Source organism: Chanos chanos, chromosome 16, assembly GCF_902362185.1.
Source record: "Chanos chanos chromosome 16, fChaCha1.1, whole genome shotgun sequence".
Lineage (NCBI taxonomy): Eukaryota > Metazoa > Chordata > Actinopteri > Gonorynchiformes > Chanidae > Chanos > Chanos chanos.
In genome coordinates this window covers 12,427,410-12,449,113 of record NC_044510.1, presented here as the reverse complement: position 1 = coordinate 12,449,113, position 21,704 = coordinate 12,427,410, and the positions used below count along the sequence as shown (strand labels likewise).

General features: G+C 41.1%; 2 protein-coding genes across 3 annotated transcripts in view; one reads left to right on the top strand and one right to left on the bottom strand.

Annotated features, from left to right (window-relative positions):
* LOC115829136 (RNA binding protein fox-1 homolog 2) overlaps positions 1 to 3,221 on the bottom strand; it is a 37,236-nt gene extending 34,015 nt beyond the window's left edge. The window contains exon 1 of the mRNA XM_030793187.1: positions 1,761 to 3,221. Coding sequence (XP_030649047.1) covers positions 1,761 to 2,012 — 252 coding nt within the window. The 5' untranslated portion in view covers positions 2,013 to 3,221. The remainder of the gene's footprint in view (positions 1 to 1,760) is intronic.
* Positions 3,222 to 7,851: 4,630 nt separating this feature from the next.
* On the top strand, positions 7,852 to 20,632 carry cd9r (CD9 molecule related). Of its 2 annotated transcripts, none has more exons than XM_030793744.1 (9): positions 7,852 to 7,915; positions 8,262 to 8,369; positions 13,155 to 13,257; positions 13,807 to 13,904; positions 16,982 to 17,056; positions 17,676 to 17,777; positions 18,258 to 18,347; positions 18,557 to 18,640; positions 19,752 to 20,632. In XM_030793744.1, the coding sequence occupies exons 2-9, from the start codon at positions 8,304 to 8,306 to the stop codon at positions 19,836 to 19,838; spliced, it is 705 nt and encodes a 234-aa protein (XP_030649604.1). In that variant the 5' UTR covers positions 7,852 to 7,915; positions 8,262 to 8,303; the 3' UTR covers positions 19,839 to 20,632. The 2 variants fall into 2 exon arrangements, with proteins under 2 accessions (XP_030649604.1, XP_030649603.1); XM_030793743.1 differs by lacking the exon at positions 19,752 to 20,632 and adding an exon at positions 19,062 to 19,240.
* Positions 20,633 to 21,704: the final 1,072 nt, after the last annotated feature.

The following is a 21,704-nucleotide window of genomic DNA, read 5'->3' as shown; positions in this document are numbered from 1 at the left end:
GAGAGATTTAAGAGGACTTGCCAGGAGGCAAATGGGGAGGGGGGGGGTGCAGCACACAGAGAACAAAAGACAAGACAGGATGTAGGGAAGGACAGTAAGTCACACTCTCTCTCTCTCATCCAAAACTGTCCCGTCAAAATCTCTTATTCTCTCGGGACTGCATCCGAATAGAGCCGTAATTAGCTGTCTCAGATTATACTGTCAGTACTCGGCACTGGCCCCTAATCCCACTCCATTTCAGCGCAAAACAATTCCTATTCTATTTCCATGGTATGAATGGCTTCAAACTCTTCTTAAATTCGCGGTTTTCATGACATAAATTCAAAAGATTTAAGTGAATCGGCCCGCGTTGGGTCAGAGATAAAGAATTTTATCAGACAGACACTCTCAGACTGGAATGTACCCCCCTTCAAAACCGTGTTTCGTTGTATGCGCTTTTTCCTCTGTCCCCTCTCTCAGTCACACGCACGAGCCCCTGAGGCGAATTTCCAGGCTGACCTCTTGTAGGCGAGGCGATCAATAGCGCTGATTGGCAGAGAGCCCCACATAAGCCACATGCGCTTCCTCATCTTGCGCATAACCTTTCGCCGTGATCCCGACGGTTTTTTTCCCCTTTCTTTAAACCTCTCTCTCCTTCTGCTCGCGGCGAGAGAGCAAAGGCCTGTCTGTCAGTGTGATTACCAGTTATGTTTCTGCCACGCGGTCTTTGCAGCAGTTCTGCTCGTGTTGCAGAATTCGATCACTAGCGAGCGAACGTACTAGGGCGGTTATAATTTTAATAACTCTCCGCGCGGGAATGGTGACTAGTTGTCTCCTTCAATGTCCCTCGTGAGGTACTTTCAATATATATTCTTGTGTGTGTTTCTGTGGTGTATCCACCAAATTAAGGGGAGTGGGGTAGACAGAGAGTCCAAATAGCGAACAGGGAGAATGCTACCCAAGAAACATCCTCACAGCGGTCAAACTGGGGACGGGACGGCATGTAATAGAGAGAGCAGCTAGCGTGAATCCCAAAAGGCCCTCGGCTTGCTTTTGCCCTTCGAGGAGGGGTAGGTTGAGGGAACTGTTCTTTGTCTCCCCTGGAACGACCCTCCCCCCGTACCGCATATACACACACATAGACACAGACACACACACACACACACACACACACACCCTCCCCCATTTACACATAACACCCCCAATCAGACTCAAAACTACACCAGTGAAGCGCAGCAGTCAACACCAATGAACATATGGGTTTTCCTACAATGAGTCAATGTGGCATGTAGCAAAGGATGTCAGAATAACAAAAACACCACGTTTGTGGGGTGTGATTACACTATTCCTTCAATGGATCCTTTCAAAAATATTGACTCAGAACTTAGAAAAATTAAAAAACGATGATATGTTGCAATTCGAGGGCATCTATCCGTCACCGCAGAGGAGAGATATCATATTACTATTGTCTCGCCCAGGAAAAACATTCCACCCTTTCAGAATAGAAATTAAATATCACTGGAATGTTTCGATTTTAAACTGAGAACATAAATTTACAGCTGGCTGTTACGTTCTGAAGCCTATCTTCGCATTTGTACCGGAATGTAGAATTAAAGATCCTCTTGCTGCAGGCTTCAGTCTGCACTTGTAACTTCAAAAATTCACCGAACGTGACAGCACGGTTTAGATAATTGGAGAATCGAGCACTGAGAATTTGGGCTCGACAGAACGTGAGCCAGGGGTACAAATAAAACTTCAAAGGCCTTCCAAACCTTTCTTACCTGTCCAATGTCACCAACACCTCCAGAGCCATCTATCCGAGGTCGTTTGCACTCCGCCCCGGCCAATTCAGTCAAGGCTGCCGCTGTTTGTGCGTCAGGTTCTGGATCTCCTCGTTTCATGCCTCGGATGGAAGCCGGAGCTCCGGTTGAATTTGTGTGTGTGCCAGCCGCAGTGTCAATGTCCCTTTCCCGATCCATTAACCCCCGATTAACGGGAAGCATTAGAGATGCGACGTCGGTCGACATTAACATATGAGAGGAGTCTTTCAATCTATTTTTACCCTGTGCCTTCTAAACACCCTCCTTTCCTTGTCCTCTAGGATGGGATACTCGCCTATGCTGTGAATACCAGTAACGTTAACGCCGGCTTCTTTCACCGCTTTACAAACACAATCAACGCGATTCTCTTGTATTATCTCTTGTATAGAAATATCAACAAAAAAAACCCCAACACGAATTATCGGTCGGAAAACTGCATGAGATTTTGTATTTTAAAACAGCACTGACTGAACAAAGTAGGTTTTATCTGAGATCAGGCAAGGGTCTTTTTGCCTTCTTTTTAAAGGGCAATCTTTGCCCTTTCACAATGTCGAAATATGTCTTGATTTCGAATCGTAAATGATAGGCCGACTGGGCAAGTGTCGGTAAGAAAAAAAAAAACAGTTCATACGGATTATGCAACAGTGATGTTGTTGAAAATAGATCGAATAGAGTATCCAAGGCTGGCAGTCGTTAATTAGGTAGTACAGGCCTAGGATTAATTAATCTGTGATTTCCAACAAAAACAACGTGTAGTGAATGCAGCAATTGCCTGGGCGTATGGGATGGTAAAAATAGCGCCTCTGGCTACCTTCTCTCGCAAAGGGTTTTGCTGTTTCTGTTAAACAAAGCACCCGAACGCGTAACCTACGTTTAAAGACAGCAACTTAGAACCTGATGTAAATTTATAATTGATCTAGATCGCTACATTGGTAGGCTTATCATGTTGCCTATCGTAAAATTAATACGAATGCTAGCTAGGCTAGTGTTATTGTTTGACCATCAGCACCATGATCACATAAAAAAACATCCAGCTCAAAATCTGACCCTGTGTAGCGGTGTTATGTGTTTATCACACACGAGCTGACAAAAGCCCGGGATTTAAGATCAAAACTCAAATCTTTAAACCCGAAACAGTAATCCCAATCTGTCCCTTCCAAGCTAATTAGCTACACATTCCGCTACCTAGCCACAATCTCTCTTTTCCTGAAAAAAAAAATTGGCTAATGTTAGCAAGATGAAGATTAATTGAATCCAGCGGTTGCGGTGGCTGTGCTAATCCTGTCTGTTGCACACAACACCAATACTTCCAACCTTTCCAACCTCTGTAAAATAATCCTTCGCGTTATGTCCCCTTCTCTGTTCCTTTCTTACCAGTTCCTTTCTCTCTTCCCAATCTGTTCGTCGTATTCTGGCGGCGTGTATGTTGGCTAGTAAGGAGCAGCACGATTTCCTCTCTTTCGTGTGTCTCCAATTCTCCTCCTTCTTTTCCCCTGCTCCCCCCGCTCGCTCGCTCGCTCGCTCGCTCTCTCTCTCTCTCTCTCTCTTTCTCGCTCTCGGTCTCTCTTTCCCTCTCTCCCTTTCTGCTCAGATACTGTAAATGGCTGTCTCCGTTCACTGGACAGATAATGGTTGTTATGAAGAAGGTAACAGAAATTTACTATCCCCAAGATTAAAAACAGGAAAACCAACCCCAAAACATAGTCTTTATGTAACTACAATGTATAGACAGAAATATCGAAACACTTGCACCACTCATTGTAACCGAAACGCGTCAAATTAGTTCTTTACAATAATGCGTACTCTCTATACTGAGATAACCTTACGGTGCCTTTTGTTCTGGCCACACAAAACATCGATTAACTCTGGCTTGTTTCAGATGGCGATGTGAAAGGATACAGCTAATAATGGCAGGGATACAGAGAGTGGGAAGGAGGGAGGGGTTAAAGCGATAGCGGAACAGAAGGAATGATTTTTAATCCAAATAATACCAGTCTGGGCATCTAAAATGCGAAGGGTATTTCAGCACGTAGCTCACAGCGATCGTTTATGGAAAACCCCGCTCCACTGCGCTAAACAATTCTTTCATTGCTTATTCTGGTCGCTTCGCGATTTTCGCCTTTTTATGTCATTGGTGCACCCTCTAGTGGATAGATATGATATGACAGCTCTACGACTTTTTGATCCTGTTACCCTGGATAAAACCTTCATCCAGTCAGATGGGTAGGAAATCAAAAATAATTCACCATTGCGCAGGATATAGAGTCGTGTAGCACTCTAAACCAAAAGGCGTAAAAGTATGCCACAGTATTTACAATAATGCCTACATGACGAGAAATACAGAGGTTCTTCTAATTTTTCTATATGACTTATCTCATGTGCTGGGTCATATTGAAATTTCCAAAACACAGAAAACATTATTTTAACCATGAACCATCATAAAACATAGATAAACAGATAGATAGATAGATAGATAGATAGATAGATAGATAGAAACTCAATTTTAAAAAAAGATTGATTAATTAATTAAATACATTTACTTGGAAATCTTACAAGTCCCATCAGAGACAGAATACTTCTCACACGCACAGGCAATGCTATTCATTAGGCTATTCATACATGTCATACATGTTCATTACCACTCACATTCACACACACCACTTAGGTAGTTTATCATTACAAAATGCATTTTTAACATGAAATCGATTATTTATGATTAATAGATATTACACGTCAAATCTGACTTTAAACGTTTAATGACAGATGCATTTTTGATATTGTTTAAAAAACAAATCCTGAAATATTAATGCGATTTCCCGTGCGAAATTTCATTTACGTCACACCAGACGACTAGGTGGTGTCAATGCTTCGCTGTCGTTCAGAGAGAAAGAGAGAAAATAAAGGAAGAGGAATAAGATGACCCTCTGTAATGCCAGAGTTAATGAGGCGTGAATTTGGCCGTAGGATTTCTGAGTGTTTTCACACATACACACACACACACACACAGAGAGAGAGAGAGAGAGAGAGAAGAGAGGGTTTCGAATAACATCACCGCACAACAGAGCAGATTCGCTCAGCGACAGATAACACTGTCTCCACATTTTCCTCTCCAGAGTCCTCTGTGCTGTTATTCCCTCTCTTTGTTGTCACCCAGTGAACCTAAAAAAACGAGTCTGTAAGATGACGGAGAGTCTTCGCCAGCAGCTCTGACCCAGAGTAGATGAACCATTCTTCTTTTACTCCTCAGTTTAATACAGCCCTGGACAGCTTAATACAGCTTAATACAGCTTAATACAGCTTAATACAGTTTAGTACAGCCCTGCACTGGGCAGTTTAATACAGCTTAATACAGTTTAATACAGCGCTGCACTGGACAGCTTAATACAGCCCTGCACTGGACAGTTTAATACAGCCCTGCACTGGACAGCTTAATACAGCTTAATACAGTTTAATACAGCCCTGCACTGGACAGCTTAATACAGCTTAATAAAGTTTAATACAGCCCTGCACTGGGCAGTTTAATACAGCTTAATACAGTTTAATACAGCCCTGCACTGGGCAGCTTAATACAGCTTAATACAGTTTAATACAGCCCTGCACTGGGCAGCTTAATACAGCCCTGCACTGGACACTTTAATACAGTTTAATACAGCGCTGCACTGGACAGTTTAATACAGTTTAACACAGTTTAATACAGCCCTGAACTGGACAGCTTAATACAGTTCAATACAGTTTAATACAGCCCTGCACTGGACAGTTTAATACAGTTTAACACAGTTTAATACAGTCCTGCACTGGACAGCTTAATACAGTTTAATACAGTTTAATACAGCCCTGCACTGGACAGTTTTTATACAGTTTAATACAGCTTAATACAGTTTAATACAGCTTAATACAGTTTAACACAGTTTAATACAGTTTAATATAGCCCTGCACTGGACAGCTTAATACAGCTTAATGCAGTTTAATACAGCTTAATACAGTTTAATATAGCACTGCACTGCACTAGACTGTTTAATACAGTTTAATGCAGTTTAATACAGCTTAATGCAGTCTAATACAGGACTGCACTGCACTGGACAGTTTAATACAGCTTAATGAAGTTTAATACAGCTTAATGCAGTCTAATACAGGACTGCACTGCACTGGACAGTTTAATACAGCTTAATGAAGTTTAATACAGCTTAATGCAGTCTAATACAGGACTGCACTGGCACTGGACAGTTTAATACAGCTTAATGAAGTTTAATACAGCTTAATGCAGTCTAATACAGGACTGCACCGCACTGGACAGATTTATACAGCGTAATGGAGTTTAATACAGCATAATACAGTTTAATAGTTTAATACAGAACTATACTACACAGGGCAGCTTAATACAGCTCAATGCAGTTTAACACAGCTTAATACTGTTTAACACTGCACTGGACAGCTTAAAACAATTTAATACAGCACTGCACTGGTCAGCTTAATAGAGTTTAATACAGCACTGCACTGGACAACAGACAGCAAATATTCTCAATCAAAAGGAGGGAAACCATCAGAGGCTACCAGCTGGAGAGGCAGGCAGGCAGGCAGGCAGGCAGGCAGGCAGGCAGGCAGGCAGGCAGGCAGGCAGGCAGGCAGACAGACAGACAGACAGACAGACAGACAGATAGATAGATAGATAGATAGATAGATAGATAGATAGATAGATAGATCATTGTCTGCTGAGTTCATTGTTATTGCTGTTAAAACCTCCGACAGTCTGGTTTGTTTGTTTGTTTGTTTACCTATGGTGCAATGTGATTAGTTTGTCCCCGTTTATTGCCGTTATTGTATATTTCCCCGAAGTAACTTTGTTTTTTCATTGTATATCATAAAGTCCCTTGTAAAGTTGTTTTGCTTGTAATAGTGAACACTGTAACATCTCGTGACTCACTCTGTCTATCTATCTATCTATCTATCTATCTATCTATCTATCTATCTATGTCAATTCTTTGGTAAAATGGACAGCAACAGTTCATAGCCTACTGGCTAACGAGCATGGAAACGGAACTGGAAAGAAATATGGTAATGACAGAACTGAGAGACGACAGCTGACTTGAATATAGAAAGATACATGATTGAGGATTGTAGAGTACTGTTTTGTGAAATGATGTTGATAAATAAGAAATATTTGTAGCCTACATTATTGAAGTATTACGTGTGAATCACGCTCATCCTGTTCACACGATTAAAGGTTGTTGCAATTCGACTATAAGATGGCAAACCGGCCCTGGTTGTTTGTGTGGGTGTGTGTCTGCCTTACGCAAATATGTATTTAAATATGGCCTGCCGTTCAGGTAAAGCAGAATGAGACCGAATAGATAGACTGCAGTGGACAGCAACCGCTTTTAATCTCGCCAAACAATCTGATATGATATGGGGCTGAATGAGTTTCTCATGGTCCCCCCTTCGTAAAGGTAGAGCACCATGGTTTCTTTCATTAAGACAGCTGTAAAAATCTCTTTAGTGAAACAGGTGCATAACTGTGTCACCTTAAGTGACCCCTTTTAAAACGGTGAAGTCAGATAATCTGTGGAGGGCTTCAATTTGCCAGTATTTATATAAACACTTGACACGCGATGATTACGATTATGGGAAATGTCCACCTTGAAGATTCGCGCCGTTATCAAAACTATTATAACTGACATGTGTCTGTTTATTTTTGTATGACATCTAGACGGATAATCCATTTCACGTCATTTTACAATAGAGATTTGAGGGCTTTCATGCATAACTACCAAGACACCGATTAGGTTTCTTTTCACTGCTTACAAACCTGCTTTTTAAGGATGTCACAAAAAAAACACCTCATTCGTTTCTGAAAAAAACGGATAAAACAACTTTCGTTTCGAGTGTAATGAAAGTAGATTATGTTCTTTGCCTGGACTCGGTCTGTACCGTTGTCAGTCAACACTGCGAACCTATCAGCTATCAAATACAACACGACGGGGCGGATCCATCGAGGGAATTAAGAAGTCCGAGGTTGCTTTGTAGACCAGAATTTCAGAGTCAGTATCCGTTTGGTAAACGTGTTGTTGGCTGTACGTGTCGAAGACTGAAAACTGCGTGGTTCTACACACTTTCATTCGGTAATGCGGAGCCGACATACATGATACATTTTAAATAGACTACCTTAAAGAGTAGTTTAACGGGCGATTAACTTGAACTTTAACGGGCTACTAACTTTATGCGATAAGGTTGATGCCGCAAAATGCTTAGATTTCGTATCTTTTGAATAGTTGACCGGGCCTAAAGCGCGTTTTATTCGCATAAAGTGCGTTTGAGGAATGACGTAATTCAATTGTCATAGATTTTTGTGGGAAGCAGTCGCTCTATGTTACACATTGCTGAATCTTTACGGTCATGTGTCAGCGCCTTACTCCGTGCTTTTTGCACACATTAAGTCTAAATCTCTAAATATCTTTTTCTCACTAGGTTTCGGGGTGTCCAGAGTTGCAGGGGGAAAAAAACGGAGTCATGGCAGTCGACGGATGCGGTCAGCTGTGCAAATGCATTCTCATCCTCTTCAACATTCTCTTCGCTGTAAGTACGCTTTAATGTGTTATTTTGGATTATGTGTTAATCCGTTGAGAGAGATACCAGTGTCAGTCTTCAAACTGCCTATTTGTAGTTCCACGTTCGGCTGCATAAATTCTGGTGTTTGTGTGGTCCATATTCGACATTTGAACTAAAACGTTAATGTGAATACTGCGTTAATTCGTGAAATAAAATTATATGGCTTTCTCTTACCAAACCCGTTAAAATGATATCGACGGCTTGGGTATGCCAAATATTTATATTAGAAAGCGGGAGAGCGAGACCTAGAGCGGAATACATCATATTCCAGAAACAACGGAAATGTAACATATTTAGGCTACGCGTCTAATTTTTGCAGCTGTCGCGGCTCCTGGTTAAGTTTCGTTTTCTCGCACGCACCTATTCATCCTAATGTCGTACGAAAGAGATGGGCTTCTTACACACCGTAACATTCTATTGGGATTTAATTCTACGGTGTGTCAGTTTATCACTTATAAAATTGTTCAAGAATAAAAACAACACGCACCTGTGCAGTTATCTCCTATAAGGATTGTGATTGGCTGTGTCCGTGGTTGGGAAGCCACCAGGGGCTCGTTCGTTACTGCAGCAACTCCCAGTGATCGGTCAGGGGGCTCCAGATTAGTCTTGGACGGATCTGGGAAGTCTAGTTAATGCTTTTTTGATGAGGTCATTCGCAGTCTGGTAAAAAGAAGCGGAGGTTGAACCCACGTTTTGCGGAGGAGACACGTGGTAGGTCAGCGTTCTTTCCGGCCAGTGTAAGCGTCGTGCAAACAACGGGGAACCGAAACTACAGTGAGTTTCTAATATTCATAATATTTCAAGGAAAAAAAGTCGCAAAATTAGGAGAAAAAAAATGTTGGCTAATATAAGAAATATAGCTGCGGGCAGCAATGAAGAGGCCAAGCACAACGAGGTCACCAGGTAGACAAATGATCAGAACAACAACTGATTGAACAAGGCATCGGTCCATCATAATGTGAACTGACACATTGAAACCCACTGTGCTCTATGACGGTGCTAGATTCCACCAAATTTCACCTAGGGCTTCTCTGGCTTGCCATAGACAACCATTAAAAAAAAACGATACCAAGATGACTGAAACATAAAGTTTCATCATTTCTCAGCTAAAATTCTTTACTGTGATGATGCACAATTAGTTTGGTGGAAATCTGCTTCCTCCTTGAAGTAATGTGTATTTCAATACATTTCTTCTGTGTTTTTTTGGTACAGCGCCCCCATGTGGCCAAATTTCATGAAACTTGGTAGGTGCCCAATATTGCCCCTCGCAGTGAACTGTACCAAATTTGGCATCAATGCGTTGTTGAGATATGGCTCACATCCTGTTTTGGAGTCTTTGCCATCGAATTTCATTGGACGACAGCAACCATATCTTTAGGCCTAGCAAAACTGCAGGGATTTAAAAGTAAAGTAAAGTCTCCGTGATTGCACACACACACACTGTGAACAGTGAGCAGTGAATTTGTCTCTGCATTTAACCCATCCAACACACCAGTAGTGAACACACAACAGACGCAGGAGCAGCGGGCAGCATTCCTCTGCGCCTGGGGAGCATTAGGGTTAAGTGCCTTGCTCAAGGGCACATAGCCGTGGATTTTGGGCCTGGGAATCGAACCCGGTTCTCTAACCTTTAGACCACGGCTGCCCAGTTAGAGCAAATAAAGATCGCGACTCTGGGCCAATCAGTTCAAAAGTTATAAGCAAAAATGTACCAAAAATGGCCTGTTGGTGGCGCTACAGGCAATGATGGAATGACACCAAATTTGGTGACCGGATACCTTGGACAGTCCTCTATCAATGTGCCGAATTTTACCCGGATCCACCAAGGGCTTCTATGACCTGCCATTGAAAATGGCTAATACCAAGATGGCCGACAAACAAAATGGCTGACACATAAGTTTCATAATATTCCAGTTAGGGTTCTTTACTATGATGATGCACAACAAGTTTGGTTGAAATATCTGCTTTTGTCCTGGAGTTATGGGTATATTAATCCATTTTTTGTGTTTTTCTGGTATAGTGCCCCATGTGGCCAAATTTCATGAAACTTGGTGGGAATCCAGTATTCCCCGTTGCAATGAAGTGTACCAAGTTTAGCATGAATCCAAACGAGCATTGCTGAGATATGGCTCACTTCCTGTTTGGAGTCTTCACCATCAAAATTCATTGGACGACAGCGGCCATATCATTTGACCTAACAAAAGTCTTTTGAAAAATTTTGGTCAGACCCCACATTAGACGACACATACCAAATTTGGTGGTGATAGGATCAACACTCTAGGACTAGTTTGCAAAAGTAGGTTTTTTTAAAAAAAAAATTCAAAATGGCTTAAAATCTAATTAGGCGGAAATTGATTACAATGGGTGCATTCGAATCCTCAAGACCCGGGGATTCAGGGGGAAAAAGATCACAAATCTATGACAAATGGCTCAAAAGTTACAGGTAAAAATGTACCTTGAAATTTGGTCTGTTGATGGCGCTAGATGGGAGCATGGATTGACCCGAAATTTGGTGCCTGGACATCTTGGGCTGTCCTCCATCAGTGTGCCAAATTTCACAACTTTTTACCATACGGTTCTGGGGGCTGCCATAGACTCAAATGTGTAATAATAACAGTGGGACTTACTAAACTTTACAACAGGTGCCTTGCTTGGCCCCTGATAACCTTAAACTCTTAACATAACTGCATACCAATGTGCCCCAATAGAAAGATATATAGATCTTGCCATTTTTCTTTGCAAAACTACGTAACTGACAGAACAACTGACAAAAATAGCCTTGATAATAATGAAATGCCCCACCTATTTTAAATCGTTGCCGTGACAACAACACTCATCAGTGATTAACTTTCAGATACTTAAACTACCACTGCGACAAAACACTTTCAATATGTGCTTTTAGCAGTAGCTCGGGAAAAGAAAAACCAGGCAAACATACTTTTAGGCAACGTCCACTCTCTATAACAAGGAAGACACTTTGAAGAACAAGAGGTTGAGTGTTTAATAAAGATTATGTGTACTGGTAAATAGCTGTTTTATGATAACAAAACCTTTGCAGGCATTTTCCCTTGACTTAATTGAAAAGTGACGAGAATATCAAACGTTCTCTCCAGAAAATTTAAAAAAGGCGAGATGTCCCCAAAGGTTTGACTGGCAATGTGTCCTCTGCACACACAAGTGTCACAAACTTCTTCTATCAGTATATCAGTGTTCAAGTGAGGAACTCTTTGACATTACAAAATACATGTAAGAACAGGAAACAGACTGTCAAAATGGCGAGTCTGCTCTAGGTTAAAGTTGTTTGGGGCAAAAAGCAGAGCCGTTTCTCAATATGCGTTCTTCTCTCTATTTTTGTGTTCTCATGGGCTTGTGAAACGTCATCTGTTACAGCCTAAGGACTACTCCAATTCAAAGTTCACATCTAGCCAAGTACAGATCAAATACCTCGAAGTGTCCTTGATTCATGGGTTTTCTAAAGGATGCATCAGGAAGTGACTTGTGTGCACTTGGATAGTCAAGTTTCCCCGAATGCATTTCACACAAAAATCTGGACTCCCGAGCTGAATTTAGCGAGTCCGAACTCCTAAGAACGGGTCTCCGTGCTTGACATATTCCGTATTGAGAAACGGCTCAGGTCTCTCAAAAAAAACGTGGACTAGGATTAGGTAACACACCAGGAACACTTCCACTTCCTGGGGTTATGGAGAAACAGTGCTTCCAGCTCACTGGAATATCAAAATATTAGCATTGATGCTATCAGTCCAAAACCAAGTCTCTAATACCCTTGTGCTGTAGAAATGCTAAAGTCATCTGGATGTATTTCTCTCTCGTCAGACCACCAGGGTTGGTTTCCATACATGCGAACACATGGAGATCCATTTCATCAGACTGTGGCAACTGGAATAATATTTTTGGTCGAAGAGGCTATTAGTATTTGAAAAACAAACTAACAAAAAAAATTTTTTGTTTGGCTGAAATTCATTCTGGCATATCCACCGTGGACATACTTTACATGAATATTCTTTGGGTACATTCTTTGGGTACCGTCACTCGACAGTGCTGTAATTCATATGTAATACTCATGACGTTTGAATCGCGTATTATAAATCTGCAATAATTCCTATGGTGAAGAAACAAATTTCTCTATCATTAAAGATTTTGAGATAGTGTACAATGTAAATTTGAAAAGTCTGGTTATAGTTTTGTTTTGACACAAAACGAGGTACGCAATAACAACAGAATACCTCAGTCTTTGTATTAGGAAACAAGGTATCTATAGATATCTGTAGATGCCTGTGGAGAACATTGATGCAAAATTTTGACCTAATACACACAGGCAAGAGAAACAAAATGACCTAATACAAACAGGAAAGAGAAACAACAAGACATGTCATCTTAGAGACTAACCTACTGTAGGACACTAAGGGATTAGTTTTTATGCCATGTGCCATAATCAAAATATACCACATTCCAGAACAAGGAAAATGATTCATCTATTAAAAAAAAAAAACAAGCATTTAAAGGTATGTGGAGGCTAAATTTATGGTAAGCCTTCATTAATCAATTTAACCAACTCATTCATCAGTTGTTTTACTGAACAGGACTTTGGTTCGAACGAGATGTGTCTTTGGGGGGAAGGGGATCAGAGCAGTCCATCAGCTTTCAGTGTGTGTGGTTAAAGTAAGTCATCAGACGATGCTAACATGTCTTCCATCTCTCTCTCTCTCTCTCTCTCTCTCTCGTCTGGGGTAGATTTTGGGATTCGCCATGATGGGCCTGGGTCTTTGGTTACGTTTCAGCTCTGAGACAAGGGGCTTCTTCGACATCGACCTCAACACACAGGCCTTCACCATAGGTTTGTCTTCTTTTGCCTCGTATAGCCACTGCTAATCTGACACAGCTAATCTGGTACGTTTAGTTTTGGAGGAGTAAGGAGTCCTATGTAACAAAGCTTTTCACTGTGACTAATTGAAAAAAAAAACAAACCCCATAGAATAGCAACATAGAATCCTCATTCCTCTAACACACAATATTACTATTCTGCAAACCAGCTCAGATGTGTGTAGATGAAACCACAGTCTCAAACCCTCTCTAAACGTTGGTTAACCACCTCTGATGCCTACACCAGCTAGCGTGTCATTTCCGGTTCTGATATCGTACTAGTGTGTCGTTTGTAGTTTTGATATTATACTAGTCTGGCATTCCTAGTTCTGATACTGTACTAGTGTGTCATTTCCAGTGAATGTGATTGAGAGGATTTAACTGAATACTAAAATTACAGCATCCTTTTTTTTTTTTTTTTGAGAATTAAGAATGTATACGCTGTACACGCTGCTAAGCTATATATCCCTTTTGATCTCTCTCTCTCTCTCTCTCTCTCTCTCTCTCTCTGTGGCTCTCCTAGGCGTGATAGTATTGATTGTGGTTGGTGCAGTGATGTTGGTCGTGTCTGCATTTGGTGACCATGGAGCATGCAACGAGAACAAAACTGCACTGGGAATTGTAAGTAAAAGAAAGATTTGGAAAACGGATCTGTTGTATATAGAAAGTAGTATATAATGACATCAAATGAACTGGCATTAAGAATGTGTAATTGTCTTATTTTATTGTCTTTTTATTTATTCAATCTGGTGAGGACAGCAGAATGCAAATGAATTAGGACTGTGATGTCACAGAGGCAATAAGACCACCCCCTAACCTGTAGATAGTACATGAGAGGACAAAAAAGGAAAAGAGATGGACAGTTTAAACTCTAGGAAGTTGTTCGTTAGGGGTTGCAATGACACTAGTTAGCAGACCAAAGGCTGCCAAATCTTATCAAATTGTTCTTCTCTGCTTCTTTAGAAATATCTTATTTGTTCATGGTGCAGAATTTTAGTCCATTCAATGAGCCATAAATTGACAGAAGAAATTTCTGTCTTCTTCCAAAATGTCAGAAGTTGCTTCTTAGCTATATTTACAACCATTTGAAGGAGGTTGCTGATTAATTTTCTTTCATATAAATGTGAATTCAGAAAATGGAAGCTTTGGTTAATTTGAACGTTGAGTATTTCCCATAGGATTCTAAAACTTTCAGACCAATAAATCTCTGTCTTGAGCGACGTTATGAATCAAATTTCCCTCAATTTAGATGCCTCAGAAGGGTTATCAAAGCTTTGTTGAGCCTTGTTGGAGAGTTTTGGAAAAGCGTAAGACACCACTACAGAGAAAAATTCCTGCAGAATTTTAGAATGTTCCATATCTCAGCTGTCACGCGGAATTGTTCTAGAATGTCAAACTGAATTTAGAGCTCAGTTGTTCCGTGACTTTCAAAAACAATTCAGGAAACAAGCAAACAAAACAAAACAAAACAAAACAAAACAAACAAACAAAAACAAAAAAACACGCAGGCCTGCAGATTTTTCCTTTTTTTTCGGATGACGTGACATAGTTGCAAATTCATGGGGGAGATACTGGGAAATGAAAGAGTCCGAGGGAAAAGGATGAATGTGAAAGGAGTGGAACCAGAGGACGAGTTGAATGAAGATTAGTGCCGTTGCCATAGAGACCACCTGCTATCTAGGTGTGTTGCATACCGTGTCCAAGTGGTGTCTTATGGGTGGTCTGAACAACACAGTGACACTGAACAAACAGGGGTGGCCAACTGGGCAGGTTCAAACCAACAGGTTTTTGGGTTGTGATTACCAAACAGCAGACACAGTTACCACGAACTCTTCTAAATACATATCTTAACGTACTGAAGTAGTCTCATTTCAAAAACGTACACGTTCACACTTTCCGTGTGTATTTACCTATCATTTATTCTGTGTTAATTGGTTAATTGTATGGGCGTTCAGTGGAAGCTTCTGATTCCAGTTTATTGTAGTTTCTATTTCTGTTTCTTCCCATCTTCATTCCTGTGTCTGTTGAACTCTGTGGCATATGACATGGTGAACTGAAGCAGGATAACAAATCCAGACTGGGTTTTCTGTGCTGAAACACCTGGGACACAATCTGGTGTTGCTAATTAGATTAGCCTTGACCCAGTTTGTACCTTATGGAACAAGTGCTACAGTTTCTCAGTAACTCAACCATCAGAAAACGGTTCCAAATTGCCACAGATTATACAACAGACTTGGAAAATGCGACAACCTAGCAAGTGACTGACATTCTAATCCTTCTCAAACAAACAAACAAACAAAAAAACAAACAAAATACACAGAATGCAGAAAAGCAGGACTTAATACTGCCCACTTAAGTTAGTTTTGATCAAAATCCAGTCCTGACATGGATGATTTCCACAGTGCGGAGATTTGAGCTGCGACAGTACAGGTTTGGAATGTGAGGATATATCCCCCCCACCCCCCGCTTTTCAGTTTTGACCATTTGACCTCACTCTGAGAGGCTCCTTTTGAACACATGCTGTCGTTAGTCACTTAACAAATCCTATCAGAGCCTCTTGCCCCAGAGGATCATGGGAAGCCACACTTTGAAAACCACAGAACATGGTTTGATAAACAGAGACTGTTATGAATTTATTGGCTAGACGTGATTCGTTTTCTCTTTTTCCTGTTTTACATATCACTGAGTGTGACTGATAAAGAAAGCGCGTATGTTAAAAGCATTACAGGGGCAGTTAAACTGAGATGCATTTACCTCATGAAAGCTTAGAAAATTAAGACTTGCAAAGACTTAAAATCACAGTTTAAATATAATCTCCTAACAAAAGTTTGTCATAGACTATCATTGTCTAAATTGGACCAAAAATAGGATTAGTATACTGCAGTAACTTAAATTTCGTCACCAGTGCTACAGCGATGTTTTGTTTGTTGAGAAACAAGTTCAAATTAACTTTTTTTTCCCTCCCTTGAAGTATGATTCAACACTGTAGCTTTTATGGTTTTGGAGAAAAGATGATGTCATCCGAGATGATTCATCCTTCAACTGGAAGTGGGCCTTTATTTTCCCCAACAAGAACTTGTTTTTCCACCGGCTTTTAAAACGCCTCAAGTTAGCATGTTAGCCATTATCTATCAGTCCGCTACAGAGGCAGGAACAGTGCGGTTGCTAATGGGTGAAAGCCAAGAGCATAAGATAACAACGGAAGGCAGGCATCTCAAAGAAACAGCTATGGAACTCCATAAGAGGTTAAAAAATAACATTTTATGACACCCGAGACTTTGACTCTTGCTGTATCTCTAACAGAGAACTTCCTGATGATCTCTCTTTGATCTGTTTTCGTTGAACGATCAAATGATTTAATCTCATCAGATCTCACAGCTAGTACCGCCAAGTTCTTTCCTCTGACATTTGAGGTTATTGGCTCTTGTCAGTTGTTGTGAGTCACACCGACACTTTGTAATTCAGCAGTGCACGCCAGTAAACCGATCTTAAGGCTGTAGCCTAGCTGTCTTAGCTGAGATTTGGTTTTTTCGTAATATAGGTTGCTTCTCTGTAATGAATTCTGAAATGCAACTGAGCTTCATTTGACAGCGTATTGACTGTGTAGATTTGGTGTGGAGCTGTAACACTGCATGGATGGATGGGTGGATGGATGGAAAGAAAGTGGCTAACTGTATCTGTCTCTCTGTCTTTCACAGTTCAGTTTCCTGCTGACAATAATGGCTTGTATCGAGATTGCAGCTGGAATCTTGGCCTTCACGTATAGCGATAAGGTAAGGGGGGGGGGGGGGGGGGGGGGTTGGGATGCGGGACGAGGGTGCGGGATCTCTCTCAGCCCTAAACACTCAAACTGTGTTAATCTGAACAAATTAAAATAGTCATGCATTTTAAAGTAGTCTGTGCAACTAATTTCACTTATCAAAAGCTATAACTTACTTCAAGTTAACCACATCCCTGTTGTGTCATTGTGGTACGTTATACCCACAAGGTATCCCAGTGTTCTCATGTTTGCCTTCCTTTGCATAAAAACACATCTCTGTGCATGGGAGTCAGAGAGAGAGAGAGAGAGAGAGAGAGAGAGAGTGAGAGTGTTTGAGTATCAGCTTCAAGTTTTCCCACACCATGTCTTTATACAGTTGGATATGGTCAGGAACGTCAAGGCCAAGAGAGTTTTTTAGAATTCCTCTGCCCTGTTTCAATCAGGGCAGTTTACACTATTTTATTTTGTGCGCGTTGGGTGTATGTGTATATATATATGTGTGTGTGTGTGCGTGTGCGGGATGTGTGGGTTTGTGTCTTTACTGTCTTGTTGGGTATGGTGGTATATCCCATATAAATAAATTCCTTAAAAAAAAAAACTGAATTAAATCTTGCGTTTTGTATTGTGTTCAGGTGTCAGAGGAACTGCAGAAATTCTACACTACAATCTACGCTCAGTATCTGAACCAAAGACAACCAAGCCAGGCAGTTGTTCTCAAAATCTTCCATAACGCTGTACGGATCTCAAGGGCTTGTACCTTTTTTTTTTTTACCACCACAGAACACACTAATAATCATCAAACATAAAGCTGCCATGTGTATATGTGTTTGTGGAGAGTAAGGGTTTTTTTTTTTTTCCAGTGTTAATCATGTAGTGATCCATACACATCCTCAAAGATGTTTGCATTTCTAAAACTAATTAAAAAAAAAAAAAAGGTTTGCAAAACAAAATTTGCTTTAAATTTTTGCTGTTTAAATATTCTTTTAGAAGATCGATATTCAGAGACAAACACTTGGACTTCACAACAAGCTATATACAACCTACAAAGACAACGTTTAAAAGTTATTAGCGTTTGAAAGGAAACACATCCGTAATGTAATCTGTAACGCAATTGTATTTGTAAAGCCAAGTATAGGAAAAGCGGGGGGGGGGGGGGGCAAAGAAACATTTGTTCCATTGTTTAACCGTCCCCTTCTGGTCCTGGTTCTCCTCAGCTGGACTGTTGCGGTCTTGGTGGAGCCATAGAGATTGCGGTCCGCGACACCTGCCCTGACGTCGGCTTCTTAAAGAGCCTCACTTATTCCGTGAGCCTTTCTTCCCTTATTCTCCCATAACAACCTTCTCCGTTCATAGTACATAAGGTCAAACTGTCAGTGACCGCTTCTTGGTTTCTACAGTAGTGTGATTTGCCTGTCTTACATTATCACAACATTGAGGACTTAAAGGTATGTCTCTCTGTCTGTGTGTGTGTCTCTCTCTCTCTCTTTCTCTCTCTCTCTCTCTCTCTCTGTAGAGCTGCCCTGTGGTGATTGGAGACCTGTTCCAGGAGAAAGCTCCTCTGGTGATGGGTTTTTTTCTTGGCACTGCAGGTTGCATGGTAAGCCTTAACCCGAAATGCAGAAAACGCACTCGTTCCAACTGTTGCGGCACCAAGAGCGCTACGAAAACGTTACACAGAGTTTTAGTTACAGTTTAGTTTGTTTTAGTTTAGTTTTTTTGTTTTTTGTTTTGTTTTTAAACGGGAGAGGAAGTAAAGAGAAAGCAAAAGGGATTAATACACGAGGCGAACGACAATCCTCCATTATGTCCTCAATCTGCTCTTTTGTCTGATTTTTGTTTGTTTGACCACTTTCTGCCCCCTCCGTACCTCTCCCATTCACGTCTTCTACCTGGTTTTCTTTCTGTCTTCTCCAAACCCCCCTCCCCAACCCCAACCCCCGCCCGCATCTTCTACTCCCGCTATCCCCGCTCTCTCCTCTCCCCGCTCGGCGTTTCCGGCCGTTTATCGCCTTTTGTAGGTTCTAACCGCGGTGTGCAGTTCTGTGCTCTGCAAACAGATCGCACGTTCACTAGCCTCTCCTCCAGCTTACGTTCTCCTCTCCTCCACGTCCGCTCTCCCCACTCCCGTCAGGGATCCTGTCCTCTATCCCACTTACTCTCTGACTGTTCCTGTGGCAGATGAAATATAACACATACAACCCCCCCCCCCTCCATTCCCCATCCCAACGTTACACACCACAGCTACTGAACAGTTCTGTCTTTCTTTTCTGAAGTCCGTGTTTGCAAAGCCTCGCAAAAGCCAACTACCTGGTCTCATCTTTAGTAACTCATAAAACGGATTTGTAAAATCACACTCAGATGGTTCTAATCTTTTTCTTGCTGGGAATTCTCAAGCTTCATCGTTCACTGCCCAGGTGTCTTCGTAAGGGACGCTTTTTGTTTTGTTTTGTTTTGTTTTTCTGGGAATGCAAATCCTTTATGTCTCTGTCTTTTGGCTGAGTGTCAGGATTGGTTGAAGCGGTGGAGAGACACCCTCTTCTCCAACCCCACTCCAAATAAAAAAAAAAAACAAACAAAAAAAAAAAACCTGATGGGCGCTTACCCATTCAATCATTCTGTCCCTCTTTCCCCACATATTCATCTCTGCTTCACCCCCCCCCCCCCCCCATAACACCCCCCCCCCCACCCTCTTTTGTTTTAATTCTCAGTTTTTGGCGTTGGTGTGCTGCGGAATCCTTTGCAATAGCATAAAGAACAGCAGGATGGCGACCATGTACACCCACGCCGTGTACTGAGCGGAACAGCGGTGGAAATCCGGCGAAACCCCGAAGCCCGCGGCCCGTTTTTTTTTTTTTGTCCCCAGCGGACAGTGAAGACCGAAGGAGGAACTCCGTAAATCTCCACCACAACCACCCGTTCAAAATTTCAAAGCCAAACTGGCGCAAAGCACTGCATCAATGTGTTAGCTATTGCCATTAAATCCATCCCCTTTGGAAGACCACAGCTCTTACGTTTGGCCCACTAAAAAAAAAAAAAAAAGGGGGCCCATAATTCCAGGGTCTTTCCCTCTCAATTCATTCAATCCCTACAACCACCCATTAAGGCTGTGTTTGATGCTTAGTATAATTTTGTTGTGTCGATGTGAACACTGTCCCCATAACTGAGGGGACACAAGCCTACATTTTTATTATTATTATTATTATCATCATCATCCAGAAGACTTAATAGAGTAGCATTAAACCCATTATAGTTTTCTTACACCATAGATCTCTGATAAACAACAGACTGGACATTCACTGTTACATTGTAGTAACAATATAACACCGTGGTTACGTACATTCTCTCACATAACTAAAGCATGACGGAACTAATCACTTTTTTAAAGTGTTGTAACTGCGTGACACTTGTAACTGCGTGAATCCGCCTCTAGACGACGCATCTTGAAGCATTACTGCATGCGTACTTGTGCCTGTATTAGCTGCCAAATGGATGGAGATGCACATGTTGCCTAGACTGGCAGACAGACATTCAGTAGAAGCTTGATGGCACTCTTTACTATTGTAATGTTTTGATTTAATGCACGCTTCATATTTTGGCATACAAAAAAAAAAAAAAAAAAAAAGGCCAAGTGATTTTGACGTGGAAATACATGTAAGCAGATCTCAAATTGTTGTGGGTTAATGCTAATCATTCCTTTATCATTTCAATGCACATTTGAAAAAGATACATTTTTATCCTTGTTCACAATATTTTTTTTTTCACACCCTTTTATTGTTTCTTATTTTGTGCTTTAAGTCTTTGCTTTTTTTTGGGGTTTTTTTTTTTTTTAGATTTTATAAAAGTTTTTTCACTGTGTAAATTGACCAATGACATTACAGTAACAAATTCTGAACATTTCCATTGCTTCCAGAACATTGTCAAATGTATGCTGTTGCCAAGCTACGAAGCCTGTATATTGCAAATGTAAAGTAGGCTACTTTAGGTTCCAATGTTGGTTTGATTGGTTACATTGTTGCCATCAATTTGCTAGAATGTTCCGTGTGATGCGACCAAGGAATGCCTTTTGACCACAACGAGATAAGAGTGTTTGACTCCATACTCTCCAAGCTGCGAGGAAAACCCTCAGCAAGTACTCAAAAGCACTTTGGATTCATTAGAGTAGTTTTCCTCACAATTAACAAGCTTTTCCTATTAACCTCAATAACGGATGTGAAATCTGTTTTCTTGTAAGGGCCGATGAGAGCCCGTGTGAGTGTAGGACAGAGTTTTAAAAAAAAAAATATCCACTACAGTGGAAAAAGAAAATCCTTCACAAAATTCAATTGTACTACTGTTCTGATGATGCTTGCTTGATGTTACACCGGAGCAAACACTCCCTTTTCGTTTCCTGATAACATTAGTTTTGTTTCGGTTTTCCATTGTTCAAGTTTGTCATTTTGTTACAAAAATAAATCTATATGGCTTTGTATCATGTGAGGTGAGATTGTTTGTAATGTAACGTTATGGGAATGTTGGGGGGGGGGGGGGGGCAGCCAGTGTTTTGATATGGGTAGACATATTTATTTTAACATTAATACATCCTCAGTCAAACTGATGTGACCCTATAAGTGTAAAGGGGGGAAAAAAAAAGCAGTGTTAGTTTCAGTGAAAGCCATGTTCTG